Raw genomic sequence first — 27,802 nt, 5'->3', positions numbered from 1 at the left:
GCAGCTCAATACTAGGAGCAACACTAGTGGACGAAACTAGTAGACTGCTCGAACAACAACGATACCACAGTCTCTTGTGCTGCCTGTTCAAGATGAATTTGCTGAAAGTGAGTTGCAATTAGAGATGTTAAAAAATTGGCTGGCCCCGTGGCTCATGCCTATGATCTGGCACTTTGGGAGGCTGAGGCGGGTGGATCACTTGAGGTCAGGAGTTTGAGCCTGATCAACATGGCGAAACCTCATCTCTACTAAAAATACAAAGAATTACCTGGGTGTGGTTGGCGGGTGCCTGTAATCCCAGCTACTCAAGGCTGAGGCAGGAGAATCGGTTGAACCTGGGAGGCGGAAGTTGCAGTGAGCCGAGATTGCACCATTGCACTCCAGCCTGGGTAACAAGAGTGAAACTGTCTCAAAAAAAAAATTTGAGATTTATCATTCCTCCTCTGTCCTTTTCCTTGAGAACTTAATAAAAATGGCAAATATCCATTACTGTAGGGTTCTTGATGATCACAAACTGTTGAGCTGGGATGGAGGATAGATGTGGTTGGTGAACACCGAAATCACAGAAGCCTAAGGAGGCCAGGCTCTTCTGAGCAAGACTGTGGGTCCCGCGTGCCACGAACGTGCTTCTCCATTGCAAGGAGCTGCTGCAGACTCCGAGGAGCCCGGGCACTGCTGGAGTCCTCTGTGACATCCTCCACAGCCACCTTTCCTTGGGGACTCCTCAGAGTGGCTTCCAACCTTCCTGCTGGCAGGGTCCCCTTTACCCGCTCCCACCCCTGCCGTGGGGCCCATTTTTGTTTGTTTTTGTTTTTGAGGACAGAATCTTGCTCTGTCCCCCCAGGCTGGAGTGCAGTCATGCAGTCAGCTCACTGCAGCCTCCACCTCCCAGGCTCAAGCGATCCTCCCACCTCAGCCTCCTGAGCAGCTGGGACTACAGATGTGTGCCACCACCACATTTGGCTTTTTTGTATTTACAGTAGAGACCGGGCAGGGTCTCACTATATATCCCAGGCTGGCCTCAAATTCCTGGGCTTAAGTGATCTGCCCACCTCAGGCTCCCAAAGTGCTGGGATTACAGGTGTGAGCCACCACACCCAGCACAGGTCCCATGTTTTGAAATAGTTTTAACTAATCATTTGGGATTTTTCTCATTTTTTGTAGATCAAAAACAACAGCATGAAAATTATACCTCACTGTAAAAAATGAACAAGCCAGGCACGGTGGCTCACACTTGTAATCCCAGCACTTTGGGATCACCTGAGGTCAGGAGTTCAAGACAGCCATGGCCAACATGGTAAAACCCCGTCTCTACTAAAAATACAAAAACTTAACCGGACGTGGTGTCAGGCACCTGTAATCCCAGCTACTTGGGAGGCTGTGGCAGGAGAATTGATTGAACCCAGGAGGCGGAGGTTGCAATGAGCCAAGATCGCTGCACACAAGCCTGGGTGACAGGGCAAGACTCTGTCCAAAAAAAAAAAAAAAACAAAGATTGATGTCTTGAGTCTCAAATGGAAAGCAGTGTCTTCATTGTGACCCAATTAATTAGGTTAAAAAAATGGTTCTAGAATTATGCAACCAACGAACGCTGTTCCTCAAAGCAGCCACCGTGGAAACTGAACTTATTTCAGGAGGCAAGCTGCTAATGATGGGGAAGTCAGCAGCCCTCAGTTTCCAACAGCTGGCCTGAGAGACTGCATGGAACAAAAGAAACTGAACCCTGCTAAGAAAAGGAAGCCCAGACAGAGATACCATGCCTGACTCATTTACAAATCATGGGGGGTCCCGAGACCATCTGGCTCAAACCCTTTTGTCTCACAGTCAAGGGAACTTGCCCAAAGCCGCAGAGCTGGTGTGAGGAAGAGCAGCATTTACTGACCACCCCCCTTCACTAGGAGGTCCATGGGACTGACCTAGGGTATGGCCCTTGCAGTTAATGCGCCTAACACGTGGGGGCGCCCGTGTTCCCTCCTTCAGCCTCCACTACATACCGAGTTTTCCAACCTTTAATCTGTAAGCAGCCCCGATATTCTAACAAAAGGTTCCTGCTGCTTAGTGGACAGGACTGCATATCAAACTCTGCTAGCAGCTTTCTACAGTCACAGAAAACACTTCCATATCCCCCCACAGACGTTTTGCACATAAAAAAGATATGGCCCATGAATTTTTAGTCACTTGTTGAAGGTCACAGAGCTAGTAAGTGCAAATCAGGGTTCAAACAACATTTATTTGACTCCAGAATCTGGGCTTTTACACCCTACTCCTGCGTCTCCTAAACAGTGCAAATCTGCAAGCTGGGAAGTCCTGCCCAGTCCAGGTCTAGACCGCAGTCCAAGAGGAAGAGTCTTTCAGTGTCTTTCTAGAAGTTGAGGAGAATCTTTGGCTCCAAATTCTCCCAACTTAAACGTGATGAACGACCTAGAGGCATTGGGGCACAGGGCTTACTGTCCACGGCCACATACCGCAAAAAGAGGGGAACTGAAAAAGCCCCCGGAACCTCAGCTCCTGCTCCCGAGGTGCCCCTAGAGCCGCATGGACCCTCCCGGTGTGCTTCAGAATCCCCAAACTCTTTCAGCAGCAGTGCAGTCCCTTCCTTACAGGATCCTAGTGTCTTTCTCTCTCACTCCGTTCCCTGCATTCTTTGGGGCGGCTGTATTTTAACCTATTTTCATGTGCATTACAACTCTAGCTCTGTTGGAAAAAATAGGGGCACGAAGGAAGGAAGAGCAATTGGTCCTGCGGCTCATAGATAACTGGGCGCCAGAGCCGGGTGCGGCGGGTCAGGCCTGTAATCCCAGCACTTTGGGAAGCCGAGGCAGGCGAATCTCGAGGTCAGGAGTTTGAGACCAATCCTGGCCAACATGGTGAAACCCCGTCTCTACTAAAAATACAAAAAATCAGCTGGGCATAGTGTCGGGAGCCTGTAATCTCAGCTACTGGGGAGGCCGAGGCAGGAATCACTTGAACCTGGAAGGCAGAGATTGCAGTGAGCCGAGATCTTGACACTGCAGCCAGCCTGGGCCAGAGAGTAAGACTATGTCTCAAAAAAAGGAAAGATGGGAACCTATTCTTACAGTGCTAAGGCCCACTCCAGTGGGCTTGGGGGTTGCCCCAATCCAGAAGGCAGACAAATAATAATTACTAAAATGTTTAGTGATTGCCATACACCAGATCCAGTGCTGGAAACCCAGTGCAGTGACCATACCCAAAGCCTGACGGAGGTGAATCATTTCAAGAAATCCCACAGGGCCGGGCACGGTGGCTCAGGCCTGTAATCACAGCACTTTGGTAGGCTGAAGAGGGGGTGGACTACCTGAGGTCAGGAGTTTGAGACCAGCCTGCCTAGCATGGTGAAACCCCATCTCTACTAAAACTACAAAAATTAGCTGGGCGTGGTGGCGGGTGCCTGTAATCCCAGCTACTCCGGAGGCTGAAGCAGGAGAATCACTTGCACCTGGGAGGCGGAGGTTCAGGTGAGCCAAGATCACGACACTGCATCCTAGCCTGGGCGACAGAGCGAGACTCTGCCTCAAAAAGAAAGGAAGAAAGAAAGAAAGAAGGAAGGAAGGAAGGAAGGAGAAAGAAAGGGAAAGGAAAGGAAACGAAAAGAAGAAAAGAAAAGAAAAGAAAGAAATCCGTGAGTTTGAAGTCATCATTTACAGATGAAGAAACTGAGGTACAGAAAGGGTGAGTTCCTCGCCCAGGCGCTCCCAGCTGGGTGGTGGTATCTGGACTCAGGCAGCCTGGTCTGGGAGCAGGTTTCTAGCCACTCCTCTGTGGAGTCACTCTTCCAGGCTGGCCTTTTCCAAGCCAAATTATTCAGCCTGTTTGTCTTAGAAAGATGATTGCATATGCTTGCACAGCACTTGCATATACTTCCAGTTTATGTGTGTTTCCTAGTTAATATCTCATTTAATCATTCACTCAACATGGATGAATTGAATCATTCACTCTATTTGTTGAGTGTCTACCAACTGCCAAGCGCTGTGCTCTAAACCTTTCTGCTCAAAATGCGGCCCCTAGGGCAGGCGCAGTGACTCGCACCTGTAATCTCAGCACTTTGGGAGGCTGAGGCAGGCAGATCACGAGGTCAGGAGTTCTAGACCAGCCTTGCCAATATGGTAAAACCACATCTCTACTAAGAATACAAAAATTAGCTGGGCGTGGTGGCGTGTGTCTGTAATCCCAGCTACTCAGGAAGCTGAGGCAGGAGAATCGCTTGAACCTGGGAGGTGAAGGTTGCAGTGAGCTAAGACTGTGGCACTGTACTCCAACCTGGGCAACAGAGCAAGACTCTGTCTCCAAAAAAAAAAAAAAAAAAAATGTGGCCCCTAGACCAACAGCATCAGCATTGCCCGGCAGCTTGCTGAAAGGCAACATCTTGGGCCGTGGTGTAGACCTTAGAATCTGCATTTAAACAAGCTTCGCAGGAGATTCACAGGCACATTGAAGTTTGAAAAGTATGGCTTTGTAATGTTTCTATAATACCATGAAATAGATATCTCATTTAATGAACGGAGTCTGAGATACTATGACTTGCTTGTATCCCCATGACTAATAATGAAGCAATACATGCAAAGAGCTCACAACAGTGTTTTGCACATAGTATGTGCTCAATAAAGAATATAGTCAATGACAGAGCCAAGCTGTAACCATCTGATTTTCAGCTGCATAGTCCCTTAGCCTCAGAAGAACCCATTTAGGCACCAGGCATTCATTCCACCAGGTGAGGCGAGGATTGTGGCTATGGCTTCCCTCCCAGCTCAGCCAGTCTACAGAAAGGGAGCTAGGGGGTCCAGAAGCTACCACTGTGGCGAGCCTGATCCTGTAGCAGGGGCATCCTGGGGTGGGGATGTTATTCTCCAGAAAAGGCCAGATATGGAAAGAGGGGACCAGTGGCGCTCCGAGGGATGTCTCCTGTAAACCCCATGTCCTCAAACCTCATCCCCTCTGCCTCCAGGATGCCTTTCTAGGTGAGGACCCTATACCCTAGGCCTCCTCAGGCCTCCCTCCCCTCACCTCCTGCCCTCATCTCTTCAGTAGGTGGCCACCATGGGAAGGCCACTTGCACCCTCCCTCTCAATCAGTAGGACACAACCATGTCTCTGACAGTGGGTTGGGCTTGTCTCCCTGTGCTGACCAAGTCCTTCCCCAGGGCCCCTCAGCTAGGGTCCGTGGTGACTTCACCCTAGCCAAGTTACCGAACACCTGCTGGGTACTTCCCCAAACCTCCCTCCTAACTTCCTGGAACTTCCTGGAAAGTGCTCGCTCCCCATCCTTCTTGGAGAACTACAGACAAGTAAACATACTTATTTTTAAACAGCCTATTATTTTATCTCTTTTATTGTTTGAAATAAAACTTTAATACACAAATATTTTAAGCAAAATTTGCCTATAGTAAACATTCAAGTAATAATATTAAAATAATAGAAAGCAAAAAAATCCCCCACCCTTTCAACATCTCACGAGTCTTGACCACCTGTTTCCTTTGCACCATACTTATTAGGCTCGGAGGTCACGCAGAACCCACGGAGAGGCTTGTCATTGCGGGAACGCCCAGGCTGTGCCATTCGCACACACATTGCCTTGTCCCTATAACTGTCTCCTTGGGACAAGAAATGTTCCAAGAGGGCTGGGAGCAGTGGCTCACGCCTGTAATCCCAGCACTTTGGGAGGCTAAGGCGGGCGGATCACCTCGGGTCAGGAGTTCGAGACTAGCGTAGCCAACATGGTGAAACCGTCTCTACTAAAAACACAAAAATTAGCCAGGCACGGTGGCGTGCGTCTGTAATCCGAGCTACTACGGAGGCTGAGACAGGAGAATCGCTAGAGTCCGGGAGGCGGAGGTTGTAGTGAGCCGAGATCGCGCCACTGCACTCCAGCCTGGGCGACAGACTGTCTCAAAAAAAAAAAGAAAAAAAAAACAATGTTCAAGGAGCGACTCTCCAATGTTAGTCCCAATCTACGCCCTTACTCCACCCCGGCTTTCACTCCCGACCCCTGGCCGCAGCCCCGCCTCCAGCGACCCGCGGGACGGAACCCCTGGCCCACCGCAAGGGAGGAGCCGCGATCCCGGCTCCAGGGGATGATCCCCGCGCCTGCGCGCACCCTGGGACGCAGCTCCGCGCCCGCCACCGCCTCCGGGCGGAGTCCACGCCCACCCGGGGGAGGAGCCCCGCCGCCTCCATCTACAGCGGGGTCCAAGAGGGGGCGGAGTCCACGTGGGCCACGGAGCCGAGAAATCTCCGCCCCAAGCTGGAGCTGCTGGGTGGGCCGCGCAGCGTTGCCGGGTCTGGCCGAGGGGCCGCCACCTGGAGCCGGTGAGTGCAGCCGCGCGCCCTCCGGTTGACTCGCGGCCCGGCGGAGGAGTCGGGAGGGGACCAGAGGGGAGGGCGGACGCGGGACCCTCCTCCGTCTCGGCTGCCTGCAGAGGTGCTGCCCACGCCTGGAAGCCCCCAGGGACCCTCAGACCCGCGTCTGCGCCCCTCTCCCCACACCTCGAGGCAGAGTTGGGAAAGCAGTCGTCTTAGAACCCTCTAGGGCACTCGGAAGAGAACGGGGAGACGCCCCTCCCCTTCCCCGGCGGGCACAGCGCCCCCCTCGCGCTCCTGGGTAGCCCCCGGGCAGGAAGGGCCCGAGGGTGGGCACAGCGTCCTCGGCGACTCTGCGAAGCCCCTTCAGCGTCTCAACCTTCAAGGCTGTTGCAGAGGCGGCTTGCTTCCCACCTGTCCATCTCCATAAAAACCCTGGAGGAAACATGCTCGTGTGTCCAGAAATTTTAAGGACTTGGTGCATTTCAGATGAAGGCTTTTCCAGTGGCTTTCCCGTTGGAGAGGATCAGGCTCCCAACTGGTTAGGGTCAGCCGCGTTTGGCAGGTCTCCCTCCAGCCCGGCGGTTTTGTCTCCCTGTAAAGTGTCTCCAAAGCCTGATGAGGGGAAATAGTACATTTCAGCGAATTGGCACCAGCCAGTGTAAGCAGCACGTTATTGAATGTGCTGCTGATGAAATTATGAGAATGCTGAGATTGTTAGCCATCCTCATTTCTGAGATTTAAAAAGTATTCTAAAGTGTTTTTTACAGTCTGGATTATAATAGCTACCATGTACCCGGTATCTACTTAGTTCTTTTCGATTTTCACCATAACTTACAGAGAGGCTGGTGCAAGAACCGGTGGTTAGGCAGCTGCCCTGGGTGAGGCTGGGGGTCCCGTCTGCCCGAGCAGCCGGGATGTAGACCACTCAGACTGCTTTCAGTGGACTAGGATGATTTGGGGCAGGGAGAGCAGAGGTGGCACGGTAGCCCTGCGTGGGCATTGTTTTGTTTTGTTTTGTTTTGTTTTCTGAGACGGAGTTTCGCTGTTGTTACCCAGGCTGGAGTGCAGTGGCGCGATCTCGGCTCACCGCAACCTCCGCCTCCTGGGTTCAAGCAATTCTCCTGCCTCAGCCTCCCAAGTAGCTGGGACTACAGGTGCACGCCACCATGCCCAGCTAATTTTTGTATTTTTAGTAGAGACGGGGTTTCACCATGTTGACCAGGATGGTCTCGATATCTTAACCTCGTCATCCACCCGCCTCCGCCTCCCAAAGTGCTGGGATTACAGGTGTGAGCCACCGCGCCCGGTGGGCATTGAAACAGAGCCACAGCTGCTTCTCTGTGATCAGGGATAACTATCTACAGTTAAGCTGGGCGTAACTGCATGGCTGGGGTTCTCACTTAGGATTCTGAGACCTGTGAGTGTTGCGGTCATCTCATGTACATCTCCCCCAGGTGAGTGGTTGGTGGTCCTGGACGGCAGGATCCACATCTTTGTCTTTTCACTCTGGTCCCTTAAAAAGTGGGAAATAGGTCAGCAGCAGTGGGTTGGACTGGCTGCTTTTTGAGAGTGGGAGGAGGGAGGACAGAGAAAGCCAGGACGTGTTAGAGGTTCAAAGTCCAGGCAGAAAGCAAGCAGGGCCAGCTCCCCAGGTGGCAGCTGTTGCTCAGGAGTAAAGTGGATGGTGCACATGATGTGCTGCCTAGCACACTGTTGGTGCTTTGTAAGTGTCTTCTACATGAAGAAAGGTGAGAGGGGCTGCCTTTCCTGCCAAGTTTGCCACACCCTGCCACACTTGGTGCTTCTCTGTGATTTGACTCCCTCCCAGCCATGCTCCCTTTTTGGCCATATTGGCTCTTATTAGTTGACAGCAAAAATGGCAGCGTGGAGGTTGCTTGGCACCTGTTAGAGATGTTAGAGATAAATGAGCTAAGTCTGTGGCCTCTTTTGCCCACTGCTACCCACAGGGATGCCAGAAGGGCCGTTGGTGAGGAAATTTCATCATTTGGTCTCCCAGTTTGTGGGCCAGCAGGTGGTCAAGACAGGGGGCAGCAGCAGGAAGCTACAGCCTGCCAGCCTGCAGTCTCTGTGGCTCCAGGATGCCCAGGTGAGCCCATCCTCCGCTGAAGGTAATGATGCGATTACCTCCCACCGGGTCCATCCCACAAGACATGGGAATCATGGGAGCTATAATTCAAGATGAGATTTGGGGACACAACCAAACTATATCATTTTACTGCCGACCTCTCCCAAAGCCCGTATCCTCACATTTCAAAAGCAACCATGCCTTCCCATCAGTCCCCCAAAGTCTTAATTCATTTTAGCATTGACTTAAAAGTCTGCACAGTCCAAAGTCTGATCTGTGACAGATCATAGGCAAATTCCATCCACCTATGAGCCTGTAAAATCAGAAGCAAGTGAGTTACTTCCTAGATACAGTGGGGACACAGGCATTGGGTAAATATACCTGTTCCAAATGGGAGGTATTGGCTGAAATGAAGGGGCTACAGGACCCATGAAAGTCTGAAATCCAGTGGGGCAGTCAAATCTTAAAGCTCCACAATGATGTTTGACTCCATGTCTCGCATCCAGGGCATGCTGATGCAAGAGGTGGGCTCCTGCAGCCTCAGGCAGCTCCACCCCTGTGGCTTTGTAGGGTACAGTCCCTCATCCTGGCTACTTTCACAGGCTGGCGTTGAGTGTCTGTGGGTTTTCCAGGACGTGGTGCAAGCTGTCAGTGGATCTACCATTCTGGGGTCTGGAGGACAGTGGCCCTTTCTCACAGCTCTATCAGGCATTGCCCCTGTGGGAATGCTGCACCAGGGCTCTAACCTGTATTTTTCTTCTGTACTGCCCTAGCAGACATTCTCAATGAGGGCTCTGCCCCTGCAGCACACCTCTGCCTAGAAATCCAGTCATTTCCATGCATCCTCAGAAATCCAGGTGGAGGTTTCCATACCTCAGTTCTTCTATGCACCCACATGCTCAACACCACGTGTAAATCATGAAGGTTTGGGGCTTGTACCCTCTGAAGCAACAGCCCGAGTTGTACATTGGCTCCTTTTAGCCGCAACCAAGTCCCTAGGTTGCATACAGCAGGGGGGCCTGGACTTGGCCCAGGAAACCATTTTTTCCTCCTAGGCATCTGGGCCTGTGATGGGAGGGGCTGCCGGGAAGTTCTCTGACATGCCCTGGAGAGATTTTCCTTATTGGCTTGGTGATTAGCGTTCAGCTCCTAGTTATGCAAATTTCTACAGCCAGCTGGAGTTTCTCCCTAAAAAATGGGTTTTTCTTTTCTACTGCATCATCAGGCTACACATTTTTCAAACTTATGCTCTGCTTCCTCTTGAATGCTTTTCCACTTAGAAATTTCTTTCACCAGACACCCTAAATCATGTCTCTTAGGTTCAACATTCCGTAGATCTCTAGGGCAGGGGACTAATGCCACCAGTCTCTTAGTATAGCAAGAGTCACCTTTACTCCAATTCCCAAAAAGTTCCTTGTCTCCGTCTGAGACCACCTCAGCCTATACCTTATTGTCCATATCACTATCAGCATTTTGATCAATGCCATTCAACAAGTCTCTAGGAAGTTCCAGACTTTCCCACACGTTCCCTTCTTCTGAGCCCTCCAGACTACTCCAGCCTCTGCCTGTTACCCAGTTCCAATGTTGCTTCCACATTATCTTTACAGCAGCACCCCATTCCCAGTGACAATTTACTGTATTAGTTCATTCTCATGCTGCTGATAAAGGCATAACCAAGACTGGGTAATTTAGAAAGGGAAGAGGTTTAATGGACTCACAGTTCCACGAGGCTGGGGAGTCCTCACAATCATGGTGGAAGGCAAAGGAGAAGCAAAGGCCCATCTTACATGGCAGTAGGCGAGAGAGAGCGTGTGCAGGGGAACTGCCTTTTATAAAACCGTCAGATCTCGTGAGACTCACTATAATGGGAACAGCATGGGAAAAACCGACCCCCATGACTCAGTTACCTCCCACTGGGTCTCCCCAGCAACAAATGGGAATTATGGGAGCTAAAATTCAAGATGAGATTTTGGTGCGCACATGGCCAAACCATACCACATGTTTTACGGTCAGTGATGTTTAGGCATCAGCTGATGGACCTTTACGGTTAGTGACGTTTAGGAGTCAGCTGATGGGCCTTTACGGTCAGCGATGGACGTTTAGGCGTCAGTCGATGAACCTTTACGGTCAGCGACGTTTAGGCGTCAGTCGATGGACCCTTACGGTCAGCGACGTTTAGGCGTCAGTCGATGGACCCTTACGGTCAGCGACGTTTAGGCGTCAGTCGATGGACCCTTACGGTCAGCGACGTTTAGGCGTCAGTCGATGGACCCTTACGGTCAGCGACGTTTAGGCGTCAGTCGATGGACCTTTACGGTCAGCGACGTTTAGGCGTCAGTCGATGGACCTTTACGGTCAGTGATGTTTAGGCATCAGTCGATGGACTTTTGGACTGTTCCACCTTTTTGACTTCTGTGGATGCTGCTGCTGTGGGCATTCATGTGCCCACATGAATATTGGTGTAGATGTATGTTTTCATTTCTCTTGGGAATATTTCCTAGGAGTGGAATTGCTGGACCACATACTATGTTTACCTTTTTGAGTGTCTTCTGTAGTGTTTTCTGAAGCAGCTGTACCTTTTTATCTCACCAGCAATGTGTGAGGACCAGTCCTTCCATTTTTAACCTCTTACCACAGCACCTGGGACTTCCATGTCTCCCGCTCACCTGGGGTCAGGGTGGGTGGGTTCCCTCTTCCTTGGGGCCCCCTTCTGCTGCAGCAGAAGACTCTGCTCTGCCTCATCAGTTACCCTTCCTGTGCCCATTTCTCATTTTCTGTGGGGGGCTTTGTACCTCTGTCTGTTTGTCCTCTTGCTCTGGAGGGTTTAGAGCTCTTTGGTTCCTTTAGCAGGTTTGTTGGGAGCAGTGCTAACAGCGCACACCCCAGCTGCTGTGTCTAACCAGGAGCTCCCCCTCCCAGTGTGGGGCTTCCACCTGTGCCTTCAGGTCGGTCCCCTCAGCTGGGGACACCCTGTCGCCCTGTCTCCTCTGTCCTCCACTCTTCTTGTGAAGCCCGGGTCACGGCCACCTTCCCCTCATGCTGTGGGCTCTTCTTCCGAATGCAACCTCTGCTTCTACCCACAATTTTCTTTTCTGTTTTTTTGTACAGATGGGGGGTCTTACTTTGTTACCCAGGCTGGTCTCGAACTCCTGGACTAAAGCCATCCTCTCAGCCTCTCAGAGTGCAGGGATTACAGGCATGAGCCACCGGGCCTGGCCCACCCACGCTTTTCTCCATGCTCTTATAGAACCTGTTTTCATCCTTGTCCCCCTCTCACCCCTACCACCTTTTTATATTTTTAAAAAATTGTGATGAAAAACACGTAACAAAATTTACTGTCTTCGCTATTTTAAAGTTTATAGTTCAGTAGTGTTAAGTATATTCATGTTGGCTGACAGTTTGCCTGAACTTTGTAATCTCCCCAAGCTGAAACTCCATACCTGCTGAACACGAGCTCCCCATCCTCCCTGCCCCAGCTCCTGGCAACCACTTTTCTACGTTATGTCTCTGTGAATTTTACTCTTCCGGGTACCTCGTATCAGTAGACTCATACAGTATTTGGAGTTTTTTTGACAGGCTTATTTAACTTAGTCTAAAGTCTCCAAAGCTCACCCACGTTATAGATATGTCAGAATTCCCTTCCTTTTCCAGGCTGAATGATATTGTAGACCACGTTTTGCTCATCTGTTCATTCACAGATGGACATTTGGGTTGCTCCCACCTTTTGGCAATTGTACGTAGTGTCATGTCCCCTTTTAAATGTGAAATTTTTAAAGGGAAGGTTGGAGATTGTCTTCATCTATTTTTGCTGCTATTAGGGGAGATTTAAGACTGGGTAATTTATAAACAATAGAAGTCTATTTAGCTCACGGTCCTGGAGGCTGGGAAGTCCACATGGCCTTAGCACCTTGCCATGTCATTTGCAATTGGCATCATTCCATTCGGGAGGCCAGAGCCCTATGGCCTAATCTCCAAGGTGCCCTCTCTTACCACTGTCCCATTGGGGATTAGGTTTCCAGCACATACTTTTTGGGGAACACATTGAAACCATTGCAGAGTCTTGCTCATCTGTTTGCCATTGGAGCCTAGCACACTGCCAGGCACAGTGAATAAGCTTGATTAATGATTTACAAATTGAAGTGGCTGCAATGTCACAGGAACCTAAAAGAGGGACAGCAGAAATGGCCATAGTTGGAAAGGACATCCTGACCTAGACATTTTTGACCTAATAAATGTTTTGATCACGATGGGCATTTGACTATTATTTTCATGAGAATTATATCAACATTGGTGAATTTATACCAAGAAATATTTTCTGCAGCAAATTCTATAATGCCCACTTAATTCCTTGCTCAGTTTTTTTAATGTAGGTCAGTTAAACCATTTCTAATACGTGGCAGAAAACAATCTGTGCTCGAATTTACGGATAAGCTATTCTGGGATTATTTAGAAAGGCAGTGCTCTTCTGAGTGGAGGATTTCCATGAATCTGTATACTAATTAACAAGTTAAAGATCGTGTCAGAACAGTGATCTTTAAGCACAGACCTATAGTGGTCAATAAAGTAACACAGACATTGCCAGTATTAAGGCCAGACATTTTGGTTTATACTCTTTGAAAGACTGCCTGAACTTCAGGCTGTGTAGAACCGACTCATCCTGGAATCGGGGCACACACATACTGCATATCAGGAGATGCAGTATGAAAATAAACTCAAAGCAAGGGCTGGGTATGGTAGCTCAGGCCGCTAATCCCAGCACTTTGGGAGGCCGAGGCAGGCGGATCACTTGAGGTCAGGAGTTCGAGATCAGCCCGGCTAACATGGTGAAACCCTGTCTCTACTAAATATACATAAATTAGCTGAGTGTAGTGGTGTGCACCTGTAGTCCCAGCTATTTGGGAGGCTGAGACTAGAGAATCCCTTGAACCCGGGAGGCGGAGGTTGCAGTGAGCCAAGATTGCGCAATTGCACTCCAGGCCGGGCAACAGTGCAAGACTCTGTCACAAAAAAAAAGAAGAAAAGAAAATGTATTACGAATGGATTGAAGGAATGACAATTTATGTTCATTTCTTAGCTACTGCATGAAAAAATTGGGAGTGATTCCCCTCAGATATTCCAGGTGGCCCTGCCATCTAGTGTGTGTTCGTTTCACTGCCCACGAAGCCTCATGCTTGCTCCCAGTCACTTTGGAAACCACCTGCGAACTGCCCACACCACTGGAGCAAAGGAGCAAAAGGCAGAGCCCAAAGACTGCATTTGGGAAGGCTCCAAGGATGGGACGAGAAGGAAGAAATTTGCAGTAGGATAGGTAGCTGCATTCCCCTGTTCCCCTCTGGGTCTATAAGGCTTAGATCATGTTCATTTTTTCTAGGTCCATGGAAAGAAATTATTCCTTAGATTTGATCCAGATAAAGAAATGGGGCCACCTGGCAACAGCCCACCACCAGAGCCTGCACAAAAAGACGCGCAGGAGGAAGGGGCTGCAGACCCAAGGCAGGCCCGAGAGCCCAGCAGGTGGAAGATCCCTGATGGATCGTCACGGTCCGCAGAGCTGGTCCACCAGGGAGAGGGTGACTCGCAGTGTTTGGCAGGAGCCGCCCCTGCAGAAGGTGCTGGGAGGTGGCTGCGTGTCTGTTTTGGTTTGTTTGGCAGCATTTGGGTGAACGAGTTCTCCAGAGCCAAGAAAGCCAACAAGAGGGGTGACTGGAGGGACCCTGCCCCCAGGTAAGGGTGTGGCCATCTGATTCTCATGGGCTCTGATAGTCATGGGTCCCTGCTTGGCAGGGTGTGGGACTTAGGCAGCGGGGACACACTGAGGACGTCCCATCTGCTCCCCAGGACTCTGCCGTCTTGGGGAGAGAGGCCACCTCTGTGTCTACCAGTGATAGGAAGTGGACTGTGGTCTGGCCAGGAGAGGGTCGCACAACCAACGGTGGCTGGGAGAAGGGTAGAACCTTCCCAGCGAATGTGGCACTTGAGGGGGAAACGTCCCTGAAGAACATTTCATTGCCTGACTAGCGTGCTTGGAGTTTAGGGACAGGATTTCCCAGTTATTTTTTTTTAAGTATATTGCTTGTGTGTCTATTTTTTATTGAGATATAATTAACATACAGTAGGATGCAGATCTTAAGTGTTCAGTTTGATGAGTTTTTTTGTTTCTTTTTTGAGATGGAGTCTTGCTCTGTTGCCCAGTTTGGAGTGCAGTGGCACAATCTTGCCTCATTGAAACTTCTGCCTCCAGATTCAAGCGATTTTCCTGCCTTAGCTCCCTGAGGAGCTGGGGCTATAGATGCGCAACACCACACCGGCTGAGTTTTGTATTTTTAGTAGAGACAGGGTTTCACCATGTTGGCCAGGCTGGTCTGGAACTCATGGCCTCAAGTGATCTACCTGCCTCTGCCTCCCAAAGTGCTGGGAATGCAGGCATGAGCCACCGTGCCCACCCCAATTTTTAATGTATGAATGCTGAGATCAACATTTTGTGCATAAAACTCTAGGATTAGGATTATGTCCTTCGTGTCAATTCCCAGAGGAGTAATTGCTGGTCAAAGGGAATGCACGTTCTTAGGGCTGCACATTTTTATGGCCTTATAAAGTGCTAGTTGAGCTGAAATCTCATGAATGTTAGGTCATTTGTATACTTCTTACCAGTATATTGAAGCTTCTGGACAGAAAGTCTGTCTGTCTTTGTGCCGTGTGTTGCCAGTATCGTTTCAAGTCTGTCCTTTGTCCTTTCACTGTGCTTAGGATGCCTCTTGGCATTTGGGATTTTAAATTTTTATGTCGTCAGTGGTGGGCATTTTTCTTGGTTGCTCATATGTTTCCCCTTTTGCTAAAAAAAGGCCCCTTCTGCCCCCAGAGAAAGTCACGTGACTTCTATTTTCTGAAGCTTCATAGTTTTTAAAAATGTTTAGAACTGTAGTCTTTTTTTTTTTTTTTTGAGATGGAGTCTTGCTCTGTTGCCCAGGCTGGAGGCAGTGGCATCATCTCGGCTCCCTGCAACCTCCGCCTCCCAGGTTCAAGTGATTCTCCTACCTCAGCCTCCCGAGTAGCTGGGACTACAGGTGCACGCTACCACATCTAGCTAATTTTTGTATTTTTAGTAGAGACGGGGTTTCACCATGTTGCCAGGATGGTCTCAATCTTTTGACCTCATGATCCGCCCACCTCGGCCTCCCAAAGCGCTGGGATTACAGGCATGAGCCACCGCCCAGCCAGAACTGTAGGTAGTCTTTATTTGTGGCATGATGTAGATACCATAGGATGCTGTGGGCTATAAAAATAACTCGGAGTAGCGTCTGTGGTCAGGAGATTTGAGGCTCCCATGACGGGAAGTTCAGAAGGAGGGTGGGCTTTGGGGTTGCAGTTCCAAGGTTCTGGCTTCACGTTCTTAGGATTCTCCTGGCTTTGCACTTTCCATGCGTTGGTTTTGTCCTTAGACCAGTGGTAATAGGCTACTGCAGCTCCAGGATTTTATCCACACCAAAAAAATCCAGAAGAGAAGTTGACTTTTAGAAGTTCAGATGATGAAACTTTTCTTAGAACCCCCAGCAAACCTCTCATCATCAGGAGCCTGCCCTTTACTGAATCCTGGATTAGTCACCAGTTGGAGGCATTGAAGTGCATTCCACGAAGCAGGCTCACCCCTGGGTTTTCAGATATATTGCCACAGAGTGAATGTGTATCATGCCCTTATTTTTAAATCTCTTTTTTACCTGGTTATGTCTCTTTTCTCATTTACATGTTTTGTATTTATTTTGCTTTGTCTCTTTTTTCTTTAATAGGCTGGCCTGAGTTTTATCTGCTTTGTTGGTCTTTGAAATATATAATATTAGCTTACAGCCATAGTGACTCATGTCTGTAATCCCAGCACTTTGGGAGGCTGAGGCAGGAGGATCACTTGAGCCTAGGAGTAAGAGACCAGCCTGGGCAACATAGTGAGACCCTGTTTCTAAAAATAAAAATAAAAAGATTAGCCGGGTGTGGTGGTGCATACCTGTGGTCCCAGCTACTTGGGAGGCTGAAGTGGGAGGATAGTTTGAGCTAGGGAGGTTGAGACTGCAGTGAGCTGTGATTGTGCCACTACACTTCAGCCTGGGCAACAGAGCAAGACCCTATCTCAAAGAAAATCTAAATAAGTCAATAAATAAAATTATATATCCTTTCTCCATGGAAGGGGTACATGGAGTATTTGGAGTACTAAAAATACTAGGTTGGGTGTGGTTGGCTTACGCCTGTAATCTCAGCCCTTTGGGAGGTGGAGGAGGGTTGATCACCTGAGGTCAGGAGTTTGAGACCAGCCTGGCCAACATGATGAAATACCATCTCTACTAAAAATACAAAAAATTAGTCAGGTGTGGTGGTGCACACCTGTAATCCTAGCTACTTGGGAGGCTGAGACAGGAGAATCACTTGAACCTGGGAGGCAGAGATTGCAGTGAGCTGAGATCGAGCTACTGTACTCCAGCCTGGGCGACAAGAATGAAACGATGTCTCAAAAAAAAAGAAAAGATTATAAGTAAAAAATGATGCATTTAATATGCCTAGCCTACCAAACATCATGGCTTAGCCTAACTTGCCTTATTTGTGCTCAGAACAATTACATTAGCCTACAGTTGGGCAAAATCATCTAACACAAAGCTTGTTTTATAAAATGTTGAATATCTCATATAATTTATTGAGTACTGTACTGAAAGTAAAAGAATGGTTTTTTTTTTCTTTTTTTTTTTTGAGATGGAGTTTCGCTCTTATTACCCAGGCTGGAGTGCAATGGCGTGATCTTGGCTCACCGCAACCTCCGCCTCCTGGGTTCAGGCAATTCTCCTACTTCAGCCTCCTGAGTAGCTGGGATTACAGGCACGCGCCACCATGCCCAGCTAATTTTTTGTATTTTTAGTAGAGACAGGGTTTCACTATGTTGACCAGGATGGTCTCGATCTCTTGACCTCGTGATCCACCCGCCTCGGCCTCCCAAAGTGCTGGGATTACAGGCGTGAGAAGAATGGTTTTATAGGTACTCAAAGTATGGCTTTTACTGAGTGTGCACTGATTTTGTACCATTGTAAAGTCAAAAATTAAAAGTGAAGTCAAAAATTTTGTACCATTATAAAATCAAAAATTAAAAGTGAATTAAAATTAAAATTACCACTGTAAGTCAGGGATGTCTGTATGTGTGTATGATCTAACCACAGAGCGTGCTCTGAATGTATCGTGGTAATGACGTGTACCTAAGACCTCTTCTTTCTTCCCAGGTTAGTCCTGCACTTTGGTAGTGGTGGCTTCCTAGCATTTTATAATTGTCAGATGTCCTGGAGCTCTTCCCCAGCAGTCACACCCACCTGTGACATCCTGTCTGAGAAGTTCCATCGAGGACAAGCCTTGGAAGCTCTAGGCCAGGCTCAGCCTGTCTGCTATACGCTGTTGGACCAGAAACACTTCTCGGGGCTAGGTATGACTGATGGGAAAGGGGTGAGCCCACAGAGTTGCTTAAGGTAAAGTCGTTCTGTGGGAGTCACAAGACCTGAGACCCGCCCTGCTCGTGCTAGTACTGTTGGTCTTGAGGGGCCACTTGCTTAATCTTCATTTTACTTCCCTTGTTTTTAAGCTGAGGGCATTAGATCAGGCAGTTTTTAACTTCTCTCGGCTTCAGAGTCCACACTCTAATTGTGTTATCAGTTGTGAGCCTTCTGCCAGCAACAAGGGAGCATCCCCTCCGAAAGGGCGGGGTCATGTCCCTATCCCCTCTGCTGCACAGCAGTGCCTGGCCCACAGGAGGCGGCTGAGCCATGTCGGTAGGGACTGAAGTTGTACAGGCTCTAGCAAAGGAATGAGTGCGTGTTCAAAGGGATGCTGCCCTTGGGTGGATGGAGCCTCCCCGGGTCAGAGCACAGAGATGACTCAGTCTATATTAGGCTCTTACAGGACACGAGGGAAGAAGCAGTTTCCCTCTCTGTGGCAGTGGCCCGAGCAGCGAAGTTGTGTGCATTTCAGGTTATGGAGAAGTGCTGAGTAATTCCAAAAATTATATATAACAGCTAATTAGCTGGACTATGAGAGCGTGCCACTCCTTTTTTTTTTCCTTTGAGACAGAGTCTTGCTCTGTCACTCAGGCTAGAGCACCTTGGCTCCAGTTGAGGTTGTATTCTGCCTCAGCTCCCTAGAAGCTGGGATTACAGGCATGTGCCACCACGCCCGGATACTTTTTTATTTTTAGTAGAGATTGGGTTTCACTATGTTGGTCAGGCTGGTCTTGAACTCCTGGCCTCGTGATCCACCCTCCTCAGTCTCCCAAAGTGCTAGGATTATAGGTGTGAGCCACCGCACCCAGCCCTGAGAGTGTGCCATTCTTCTTACCCACAGCAGGGGAATAATTGTGTCCAAAATAGGCTCTTGAGGTAATCAGGCGAGTTGGTGGTGACAGTCACCTCCATATCCAAGGTGTGACTTTGCCGCCAGCTCACTTCCCCTCCCCTCCCCTCATGAGGGTCGGAGGAGGCCCAGTGCTGGACCAGACACTAGCCTTGCATTTTCACGTTAGAACCATGGGTGTCCCTGTGCCCTCAGGAGCAAAGAGGCATCCGGAAGTGGCTTTTCGGATACACGTGGCAAGAGCTAACAACAGTCACAGTAGTAACATGGCCAGTGTGTTCCAAGCAGCTCTGATGTGCCAGGCACACGTTTTTGTCCTTACTGCCGTTCCATAGGATAGTTATAGTGGTTTTTCCTTTCTTCAGATGGGGAAACTGAAGCAAAGAACACATTGCTAGTCAGTAGCAGGCTGAGACATGAGGCCGGGTATTCTGTCAACGAATTCCGGAGAGAATGATGTGTGTAATGAGGAGTATGACTGACGCTCTTGGAAAGAGCAGGAATTTCCTTCACCTGCTCACGCGAGACACAGCGACGCTCGCTCGGCCTCTGTCACACTCACCACCTCCCCTTACGGAGGTCATTCTTGAATAGCTCAGCAAGCATGGACTCAGGTCACTGTGGGTTAGGAAAGACTGTGATGAATGCCTGGTGGAGCTTAAAGAGTCCTGTGGGAACATTCCAAAGAGAGTTACTGATTCTGAAAGGAGGGATCAAGGCTGGCTTCCCAGAGAATGAGGCAGGAGTAGAAATAATAAGATGATACCTCCCCAAACACTTCCTAACATAACAGACATCACGCTCGAGATTTCATTTTATTTTTTAAGACAGAGTCTCTCTCTGTTGTCCAGGCTGGAATGCAGTGGAACAGTCACAACCCACTGCAGCCTCAACCTCCCCGTTTCAAGCAACCCCACCTCAGCCTCCTGAGTAGTTGGGACTACAGGTGCATGATACCACACCTTGCTAATTAAATTTTTTTTTTTTGTAGAGACATGATCTCACTATGTTGCCTAGGCTAGTCCTGATCTGGTGGGCTCAAGTCATCCTCCTGCCTCTGCCTCCCAAAGTGCTGGGATTACAGGTGTGAGCCACTATGCCCAGCTATACTGGACATTTTGTTTTTAATTTAAAAAAAGAATTTTATTGGGCCAGGCACGGTGGCTCATGCCTTTAATCCCAGCACTTTGGGAGGCCAAGGTGGGCAGATCACGAGGTCAAGAGATCGAGACCATCCTGGCCAACACGGTGAAACCCTGTCTCTACTAAAAATACAAAAATTAGCTGGGCGTGGTGGCATGCGCCTGTGGTCCCAGCTCCTCGGGAGGCTGAGGCGGAAGAATCACTTGAACCCGGGAGGCGGAGGTTGCAGTAAGCCAAGATTGCGTCGCTGCACTCCAGCCTGGTGACAGAGCAAGACTCCATCTCAAAAAAAAAAAAAAAAGAAAAAAAATTTTTCAGACAGAGTTTTGCCCTTTCACCCAGGCTGGAGTGCAGTGGCACGATCTCAGATTACTGCAACCTCTGCCTCCCAGGTTCAAGCGAGTCTCGTGGGTCAGCCACCACAGTAGCTGGGATTAGAGGCGCATGCTACCATGCCTGGCTGATTTTTGTATTTTGGGTAGAAATGGGGTTTCACTGTGTTGTCCAGTCTGGTCTTGAACTCCTGGCGTCAAGTGATTGACCCACCTCTGCCTCCCAAAGTGCTGGGATTTTAGGCGTGAGCCACTGCGCCTGGCCAACCTTTTAAAAATGATAGTAATGGTTAATATTTATTGAGTACTCTACATCCCAGTCACTGTGCTCAGCATTTTTTGGTGAATTCTCATTTACTGCTCACAAAAACCAGGTAAGCCATCCTTGCCTTACAGATAAGGAAACTGCAGCTAATCGAGGCTGGAGAGCTTGCCAGGTCACATGGGTAGGAGCTGCTTGAGCTGGGATTCAAGTGCAGGCAGTCAGATGCCCGAGCCCTTTTTGATAACCTGTTTGCCATGATGAGCCACGCACGACTTTCATTTCATCTCCACAGCAACCTTAAAGGTTGGAATTGTCCCCATTTTACAGACAGGGAAATGGAGGCGGATATCGCTGATCTGCCCAAGGTCCCGCAGGATGTGGGAGAGCTGACTTCTGCCTTGTGAGCTTTGTGGGTGGTTTCGTCACGTCGTGTGTCCTTTCTTCCTGCCTCACCCTCCCCTGCTGTCTTTCAGGGAACATCATTAAGAATGAAGTCTTGTACAGAGCTGGGATTCATCCCCTCTCTCTCGGCTCCGTCCTGAGCGCCTCGCGACGGGAGGCCCTGGTGGATGGCGTGGTGGAGTTCAGTGCAACCTGGCTGCAGGGCAAGCTTCAGGGCCACCCGCAGCACACGCAGGTCTACCAGAAGGAATGGTGCCCTGCTGGCCACCAGCTCTTGAAGGACGCGTTTGGGCCCCCAGGTGGGTTCCAGAGGCTCACCTGGTGGTGTCCACAGTGCCAGCCCCAGTTGTCGGAGGAACTGGAGCAGCGCCAGTACTCCTAAGGAACTTGGGGTGCTCGTCATGGAACCTTGTCCTTTGGGGAACCTGACGTCTAAGTGTCCAGAAACGAGGATGTGGGCAGAGACAGGGTGCAGAGGATGGTGTGGGTCAGGGGTGCCAGTATGACAATATTCTGGAGTTATGTTGAAGGCAGAGTTTTCATAGGATTCAATTTTTTCTTCTTTTTCTAGTTCAGTTAATTCTTCCCATTGAATTGCACCATTGTGAAAGCGAAAAATCATGACGGTGGGTAAGGGGAAACCTCCCGAAGGCAGTGGAGCAAGGAAAGAGCCCATGGGAAATAGCTGTGCTCCCTGCATGGCTTTGCAGATGATGTGGGGTTTTTTTGGTTTTTGTTTTGAGATGGGTCTTGCTGTGTCCCCAGCTAGGGAGCAGTGGCGTGGTCTCGGCTCACTGCGGCCTTGCCCTCCTAGACTCAGGCAGTCCCCACCTCAGCCTCCAGAGTAGCTGGGACTACAGGCATGTGCCAGGATGCCTGGCTGATTTCTGTTTACCTTTTGTAGAGATGAGGTCTTGCCATGTTGGCCAGGCTGGTCTTGAACCTGTGTACGCAAGCAATCCTCCCACCTTGGCCTCCCAAACTTGGGACCACAGGAGTGAGCCACCGCACCGGCCAGCTCCTGTTTTCTTTTCCAATGCTGGTTGATTTTAAGGCCCTCTAATTTGGAATACAGGAAAATGGGATTATTATTTTCTTTCTTGTTCCCCTGGAGGATCCAGGGATGAGGAGAGAGTGGCCTGAGCGCACTGCTTGGATTCAGCTTCCTGTTGGGTCCTTCCTGCTGGATGCAGACACCCAGAGGCGGGGCTGGAGCAGGGAGCTGCGCCGTCCTGGGGTGCAGGGTGGTCTGTAGGGAAAGCTGCCCGTTTGCTCCTTAAGTCCATGTTTTTGTGACTGTTAATATGTTGAGCTCGCATCAAGGGCTGTGGAAAAACTCCCTCAGGCTGTTGGCAACAAGTAAATGAAGCTAGGACAGCCACACAGAAATAAAGCTCTTTGTTATTTTCTGTTGTGATCTTTATTTGGCAGTAAAAGGTCTTAAACTAAATAAACTAAAGAACTATTCATGGAGATGGCCTCCAGGCTCACCGGGTTAGCTGCTGAGGAATCTATGAAAAGGGGCAGGGAGAGGAGGCCGGAGCACACCTGCTCTCCTGCCCCAGGTGAGCAGAGATGGACTTGACCTCTGTCTCATGGCCTCTGCACAGGGATTTGGGGGATTGAAATTGAAAACACTGGCTAATGTTTCTGACTTTCCTTTACTCTCTCTCTCTTTTTTTTTTTTTTTTTTTGAAACGGGGTCTCGCTTTGTTGCCCAGGCTGCTGGAGTGCAGGGGTGTGACCATGGCTCACTACAGCCTCAACCTCCCGGGCCCAGGTGATCCTCCCACGTCAGCAGGTGGGACTACAGGTGTGCACCACCATGTCCAGCTGATTTTTGTATTTTCTTATAGATGGAGTCTCACCATGTTGCCCAGGCTGGTCTCCAACTGCAGTCCTCAAGCGATCCACTTGCTTCTGCCTCCCAAAGCGCTGGGATTATAGGCATGAGTCACCATGCCCCGCCTCCCCTGTCTTAAATGATTGAGAATTGTCAGCGATGGGGAGGGCCAGTTGATGGCAGACTGAGTGTCTTGTTCTGAAGACTCCCTGCACCGGGTGCTCTCCCTGTGTTGAGTGCTCTCTCTCCTTGCACCCAGTCCTCGCCACTGCACTTACTTCTTGCATATGATCTGCAGAACAACTCATGAAGGTGGGTCCTCACCCTTATTGTCCTTATGTGATAGACGAGAAAACGAAAGAGTCTAGAGAGACTGAGGACCTCGCTTAAGCTCATGCAGTTAACAAGGGCCAGAGCCATACCTTAGCTCTACTGCCGTAGTGTGCCATAGGCTGGGTGACTCAGACCGCACAGGGTTATTTCCCATCATTCTGGAGCCTGGGAAATCCAAGGTCAAGGGCTGGCTGATTTGGTTCCCCAGCGAGGTGACTTTGGGGGTTAGGGCTTTACATGTGAATTTTAGGAGAACACAATTCAGTCTGTTACAGGCTACAATGGAGTTTGGGAGAAAATCTTCAACTTCTCAAAGGTCATCTCCTCCCACCCTTTTAAAAAAAAACGTACAATAGCTTATAAAACCTTACTTTCCCTTCATAAAGTCCTGGATTTAAGAAAAAATAATTAAAACCTCAATTCCAGAATAGACAATGGAAACAGATTAATGGATTTATTTATCTTTAGAAGAGTATACTCACACACTTGTGTGTATATATACATGTATATAAAACATGAAACATCTAAGAATGTGGGCTAGGCACAGTGGCTCACACCTGTAATCCCAGCACTTTGGGAGGCAAGGCAGGTGGGTCACCTGAGGTCAGGAGTTCGAGACCAGCTTGACCAATATGGCAAAACCCTATCTCTACTAAAAATAGAAAAATCAGCCTGGTGTGGTGGTGTGTGCCTGTAGTTCTAGCTGCTCAGGAGGCTGAGGCAGGAGAATCACTTGAACCTGGGATGCAGAGGTTGCAGTGAGCCGAGATTGTGCCACTGCACACCAGTCTGGGCAACAGAGTGAGACGCCATCTCAAAACAGAACGTGTGTGTGTGTGTACTGAAATGCACCTTTCTAACCCATATGGCTAGGACAAAACTTAGACTCCAGGCATGAGCCACAGCAAATGGGGCTGAGACCATTTCCTGTGATTCGGTGTCTACATGATAGTGGGTCTAGGGGCTCCCTGGACATGGCAGGGACTGGACGCCACGGCCTGCATGTGTTTTGCTCAGACTGGGATAGGTTGAAAAGAAGTTGTTGAAGAAGCAATGGGCAGCTGCAGCTGTGGGAGTGGAGAGGGTGAGAGGCGAGGGCCGTGGCGGCAGTGGGCTCTGTTGGTGGCAGCTGGCCGACGGTGTGGGCATTGGGGCGAGGCAGAAACATGAGCTGGCTCAGTGGGCACTGAGCTGAGCACCAGCAGAGGCCACCGCCTGGCTCACAGGGAATGGTAGAGCTGGTACTGCGTGTCAGCCCGAGGCGTGCTGCGCTCAAGCCCGCAACCACCTGTGCTGTGGAGACAGTGTAATGGGGGAGCAAGCTTGGCCCCCGACAAGGACAGGCTGGGCTTAGAGGCACCGATGGGGCAGCTTTCCTGGTAGGAGTCATGAGCAGCTAGGGAGGCTCGCTGGGTATAATGGCGCATCAGGAAAGGTGCGGGGCATCCTGGAGAAAGTCTGTGTTTAAGGAGCAAGAGAGGAAGGAGGAACCCTTCAGTGACATGGGTGGAACGTAAGTGGGAAGGAAACTCCAGGGAGAAGCGGGCTGTCGGAATCATGAGTCATGCCGAGATGAAGGGGCAGCGATGGAGCCATGGCCCCTTGGGTTTGGCAGGTGATAAATCCCAGGTCATGATGACCTTCAGGTGAGACTGCGTGCAGAGTGGCAGCAGTGAGAAGGGAGCGTCTGGGAGGGAGGAGGTGGAATTCGAGGGTGGTCTCCCTGCAGAACTTTGGCCTTGGAGGGGATGACAATGAAGGGCAGGGAGGAGAGTGAAGCATGAATATCACGAGAAGGTTTGTGTATAATTAGTTCAGGGGAGAAAACCAGGAGACAGAGAAAGCTCACACCAGAGCCATCACTTAAAGATGACTGGGCTAGGGTGGGAAGAGAGAGAACACGTCCCTGGGAAACTTGCTGAAAGTGAAACTTTGGATACAGAATAGTGGGCAGGTTTGTAACCGCTCTTAAGGAAATTTGCTGACTTTGGGTTAGAGGGAAGGGTTAGAGCCACATGGTGGGCCCAGGGTGCCTGTGCGTTTCCTGACTTTCCGTGACTGCACCCAGTAGCGTAGGATCAAAAACGAAGACGCTGGATGTTGGATTAACCCACAATGGACGGGGGCTTTGTCAGGGTAAGAATGGTGGGAGACCAAGGGGGCAAGGAGCAACAGCATTTTTTTTTTTTTTTGAAATGGAGTCTTGCTCTGTCACCAGGCTGGAGTTCAGTGGTGCGATCTCGGCTCACTGCAAGCAATTCTCCTGCCTCAGCCCCCTGAGTAGCGGAGACGTGTGCCACCATGTCCAGCTAATGTTTTGTATTTTTAGTTGAGATGGGGTTTCACTGTCTTAGCAAGGATGGTCTTGATCTCCTGACCTCCTGGTCTGCCTGCCTTGGCCTCCCAAAGTGCAGGGGTTACAGGCGTGAGCCACTGCACCTTGCGAAAGCATGACCTTCATCCCTGCCATGAGAAGATCTCTGGAGCGTGCTTGCTAATGGTGTCTCTGACTGCAGTGACTCACAGAAAAAACTAATAGTTGGGTAATTGCTGGCACCTACGAGTTGAGAGTAAGGGTTGTGATTGATGCCATTGGAACTCCATGGAATGTTCTGCGTGGAAGAGGTGGGGAAGGGGGAATGCGGGCAGGTAACAACCCACACTCCCATGCTCCTCTCCCAGAGCTAATCACGCTGGCAGTAGGCTCTCAGGGTTTTGGGTTGGTTCCAAAAGGAGGTATGGCCTGGTGAGGTGGCTCACACCTGTAATCCCAGCACTTTGGGAGGCTGAGGCAGGAGGATTGCTTGAGCCTAGAAGTTTGACACCAGCCTGGGCAACATAGTGAGATCCCCATCTCTACAAAAAATACAAAAGTTAGCCAGGCATGGTGATGCACTCCTGTGTAGTCCCAGCTACTAGGGAGGCTGAGGTGGAAGGATTGAGCCCAGGAGGTCAAGGCTGCAGTGAGCCAAGATCATGTCACTGCACTCTAGCATGGGAGGCAGAGTGAGAACTTGCCTCAAAAATAAATAAAAGTTAAAAATAAATATATAAAGGGAGGTAGGCATGATGTGGTGTAAGTGGACTGAAAGGAGATGGTACGGAGACAGCAGGGTGCGGTGTGACCAGTGGCGGTTATGCCTTTTGTGCCTGTTGCCTGGAAGGAGGAGAGGTTTTTCTTGACAGGACCGGGAAGGAGGGTATGGAAATATGGGGGATGGGGGGTGAATCTAGGCTTCAAAGTAAGGAGAGGCGGGATACTTGGACTGGACAGATTCTAAGGGAAAGACTGATTTAGCTCATGAGTTGGGCTTTTGAGATAACTGACATTGAGAAAACATGGGATTTAATGTAAGCCTTTACAGTGGCTCTAGACATTTCATCAATATTTCTTAAATGCCTCCTGAATGCTAGGATTTGGGAATACAAGCATAAACAAAACACAAAGCCAAATCCTACTGTGACAGGAGGGGTGTACAAAGTGTTTCTGTTAATGGAAAAAGTGCCGTGTGAGGATGGGGGATAAGTGGCTGGACCGTCTGTGCTCTGAGCTTTCTAGGACAGACCTGGTTATGCTGTAAGCACTCTGCCAGATGCTGCGTAGGCCCACTCCTTGCCCTTGAGGGGGCAATTCTGAGGTGGTGAGACAGACGAGATTATTAGAATACAGGAAGTTCAGGAGGGGAGGAACCCCTGAACATGATAGAGTGTTACAGTCTGTGAAATTCAAGACCATCCTAGTGAGCACAAGCAAATGAGGCTCTTGATTCAGAGCCTGCTCTTGCAAGGGAATCCTGCACTTGGTGAACACTCAGAGGCAGGCAGGGGAGTGGGAAGCTTTACAGTGGAGAAGGGGACGGCTGCAGGGGGGCTCTGATTGGAGGCTCTTGGCCTGGGGAGGCTGGAAGCAGCTGATAGAGGTGGGTGTCTTAGGTGATTGGTTTGAGGGGCGTATTTGTCTTAGATCTCTGGTTGATTCTGAGTTGGAAGAGTCCTGACCATGTGGGGCCGATTGCTGCCGAGGTTGTGGTTTTGATGCAGGACAAGCGAGCCCAAAATTCAGCCTTAGCCCATGAGGGTTCTTGGCTTTGCCCAGGAAAGAATTCAAGGGTAAGCCAGTGGTAGGGTGGAAAAAAACAGCCTTATGAAAGAGGCGGTGCGACAGCTCCGTGACTGCTCCTGCAGAGCAGGGCTACTTCATAGGCAGTGTGCTGAGAGTAGCAGCTCAGGCCAGTTCTGCAGTCTGATTGATTGATTGGTTGATTTTTAGACAGAGTCTTGCTATGTCACCCAAACTGGAGTGCAGTGGCGTGATATCAGCTCACTGCAACCTCCGCCTTCCAGGCCAGGTTCAAGTGATTCTCTTGACTCAGCCTCCCAAGTAGCTGGGATTATAGGCACCTGCCATGATGCCTGGCTAATTTTTGTGTTTTTAGTAGAGACTGGGCTTCACTGTGTTGGCCATGCTGGTCTCGAACTCCTGACCTCATGATCCACCTGCCTCGGCCTCCCAAAGTGCTGGCCACTGCACCCGGCCTGCAGTCAGATTTATACCTACTTTTAATTGCATGCAGATTAAGGGACAGTTTCTGAAGACATTTCTAGGAAAAGGATAGTAACTTCTGGGTTGTTGGATCATTGCCAGGGAAAGGGGTGGTAACTCCTGGGTGTTGCCATGGCAATGGTAAACTAACTTGGCACACTGGTGGGCGT

The 27,802-nt window shown here is 49.8% G+C and overlaps 1 protein-coding gene across 2 annotated transcripts; it reads left to right on the top strand.

Annotated features, from left to right (window-relative positions):
* Nucleotides 1–6,242: 6,242 nt before the first annotated feature.
* NEIL2 (nei like DNA glycosylase 2) lies at nt 6,243–23,518 on the top strand. Of its 2 annotated transcripts, none has more exons than XM_012457354.3 (5): nt 6,243–6,861; nt 8,285–8,424; nt 13,775–14,127; nt 17,655–17,851; nt 20,985–22,322. In XM_012457354.3, the coding sequence occupies exons 2-5, from the start codon at nt 8,287–8,289 to the stop codon at nt 21,293–21,295; spliced, it is 999 nt and encodes a 332-aa protein (XP_012312777.2). In that variant the 5' UTR covers nt 6,243–6,861; nt 8,285–8,286; the 3' UTR covers nt 21,296–22,322. The 2 variants fall into 2 exon arrangements, with proteins under 2 accessions (XP_012312777.2, XP_064228183.1); XM_064372113.1 differs by lacking the exon at nt 6,243–6,861 and adding an exon at nt 22,770–23,518 and having other exon boundaries at nt 8,209–8,424; nt 20,985–21,212.
* Nucleotides 23,519–27,802: the final 4,284 nt, after the last annotated feature.

This window comes from Aotus nancymaae, unplaced genomic scaffold (assembly GCF_030222135.1).
Source record: "Aotus nancymaae isolate 86718 unplaced genomic scaffold, 86718_ANA_hifiasm-v0.15.2.pri h1tg000456l, whole genome shotgun sequence".
Classification (NCBI taxonomy): Eukaryota; Metazoa; Chordata; class Mammalia; order Primates; family Aotidae; genus Aotus; species Aotus nancymaae.
The sequence above is the reverse complement of the archived record's forward strand: the minus strand, read 5'-3'. Positions and strand labels throughout refer to the sequence as shown.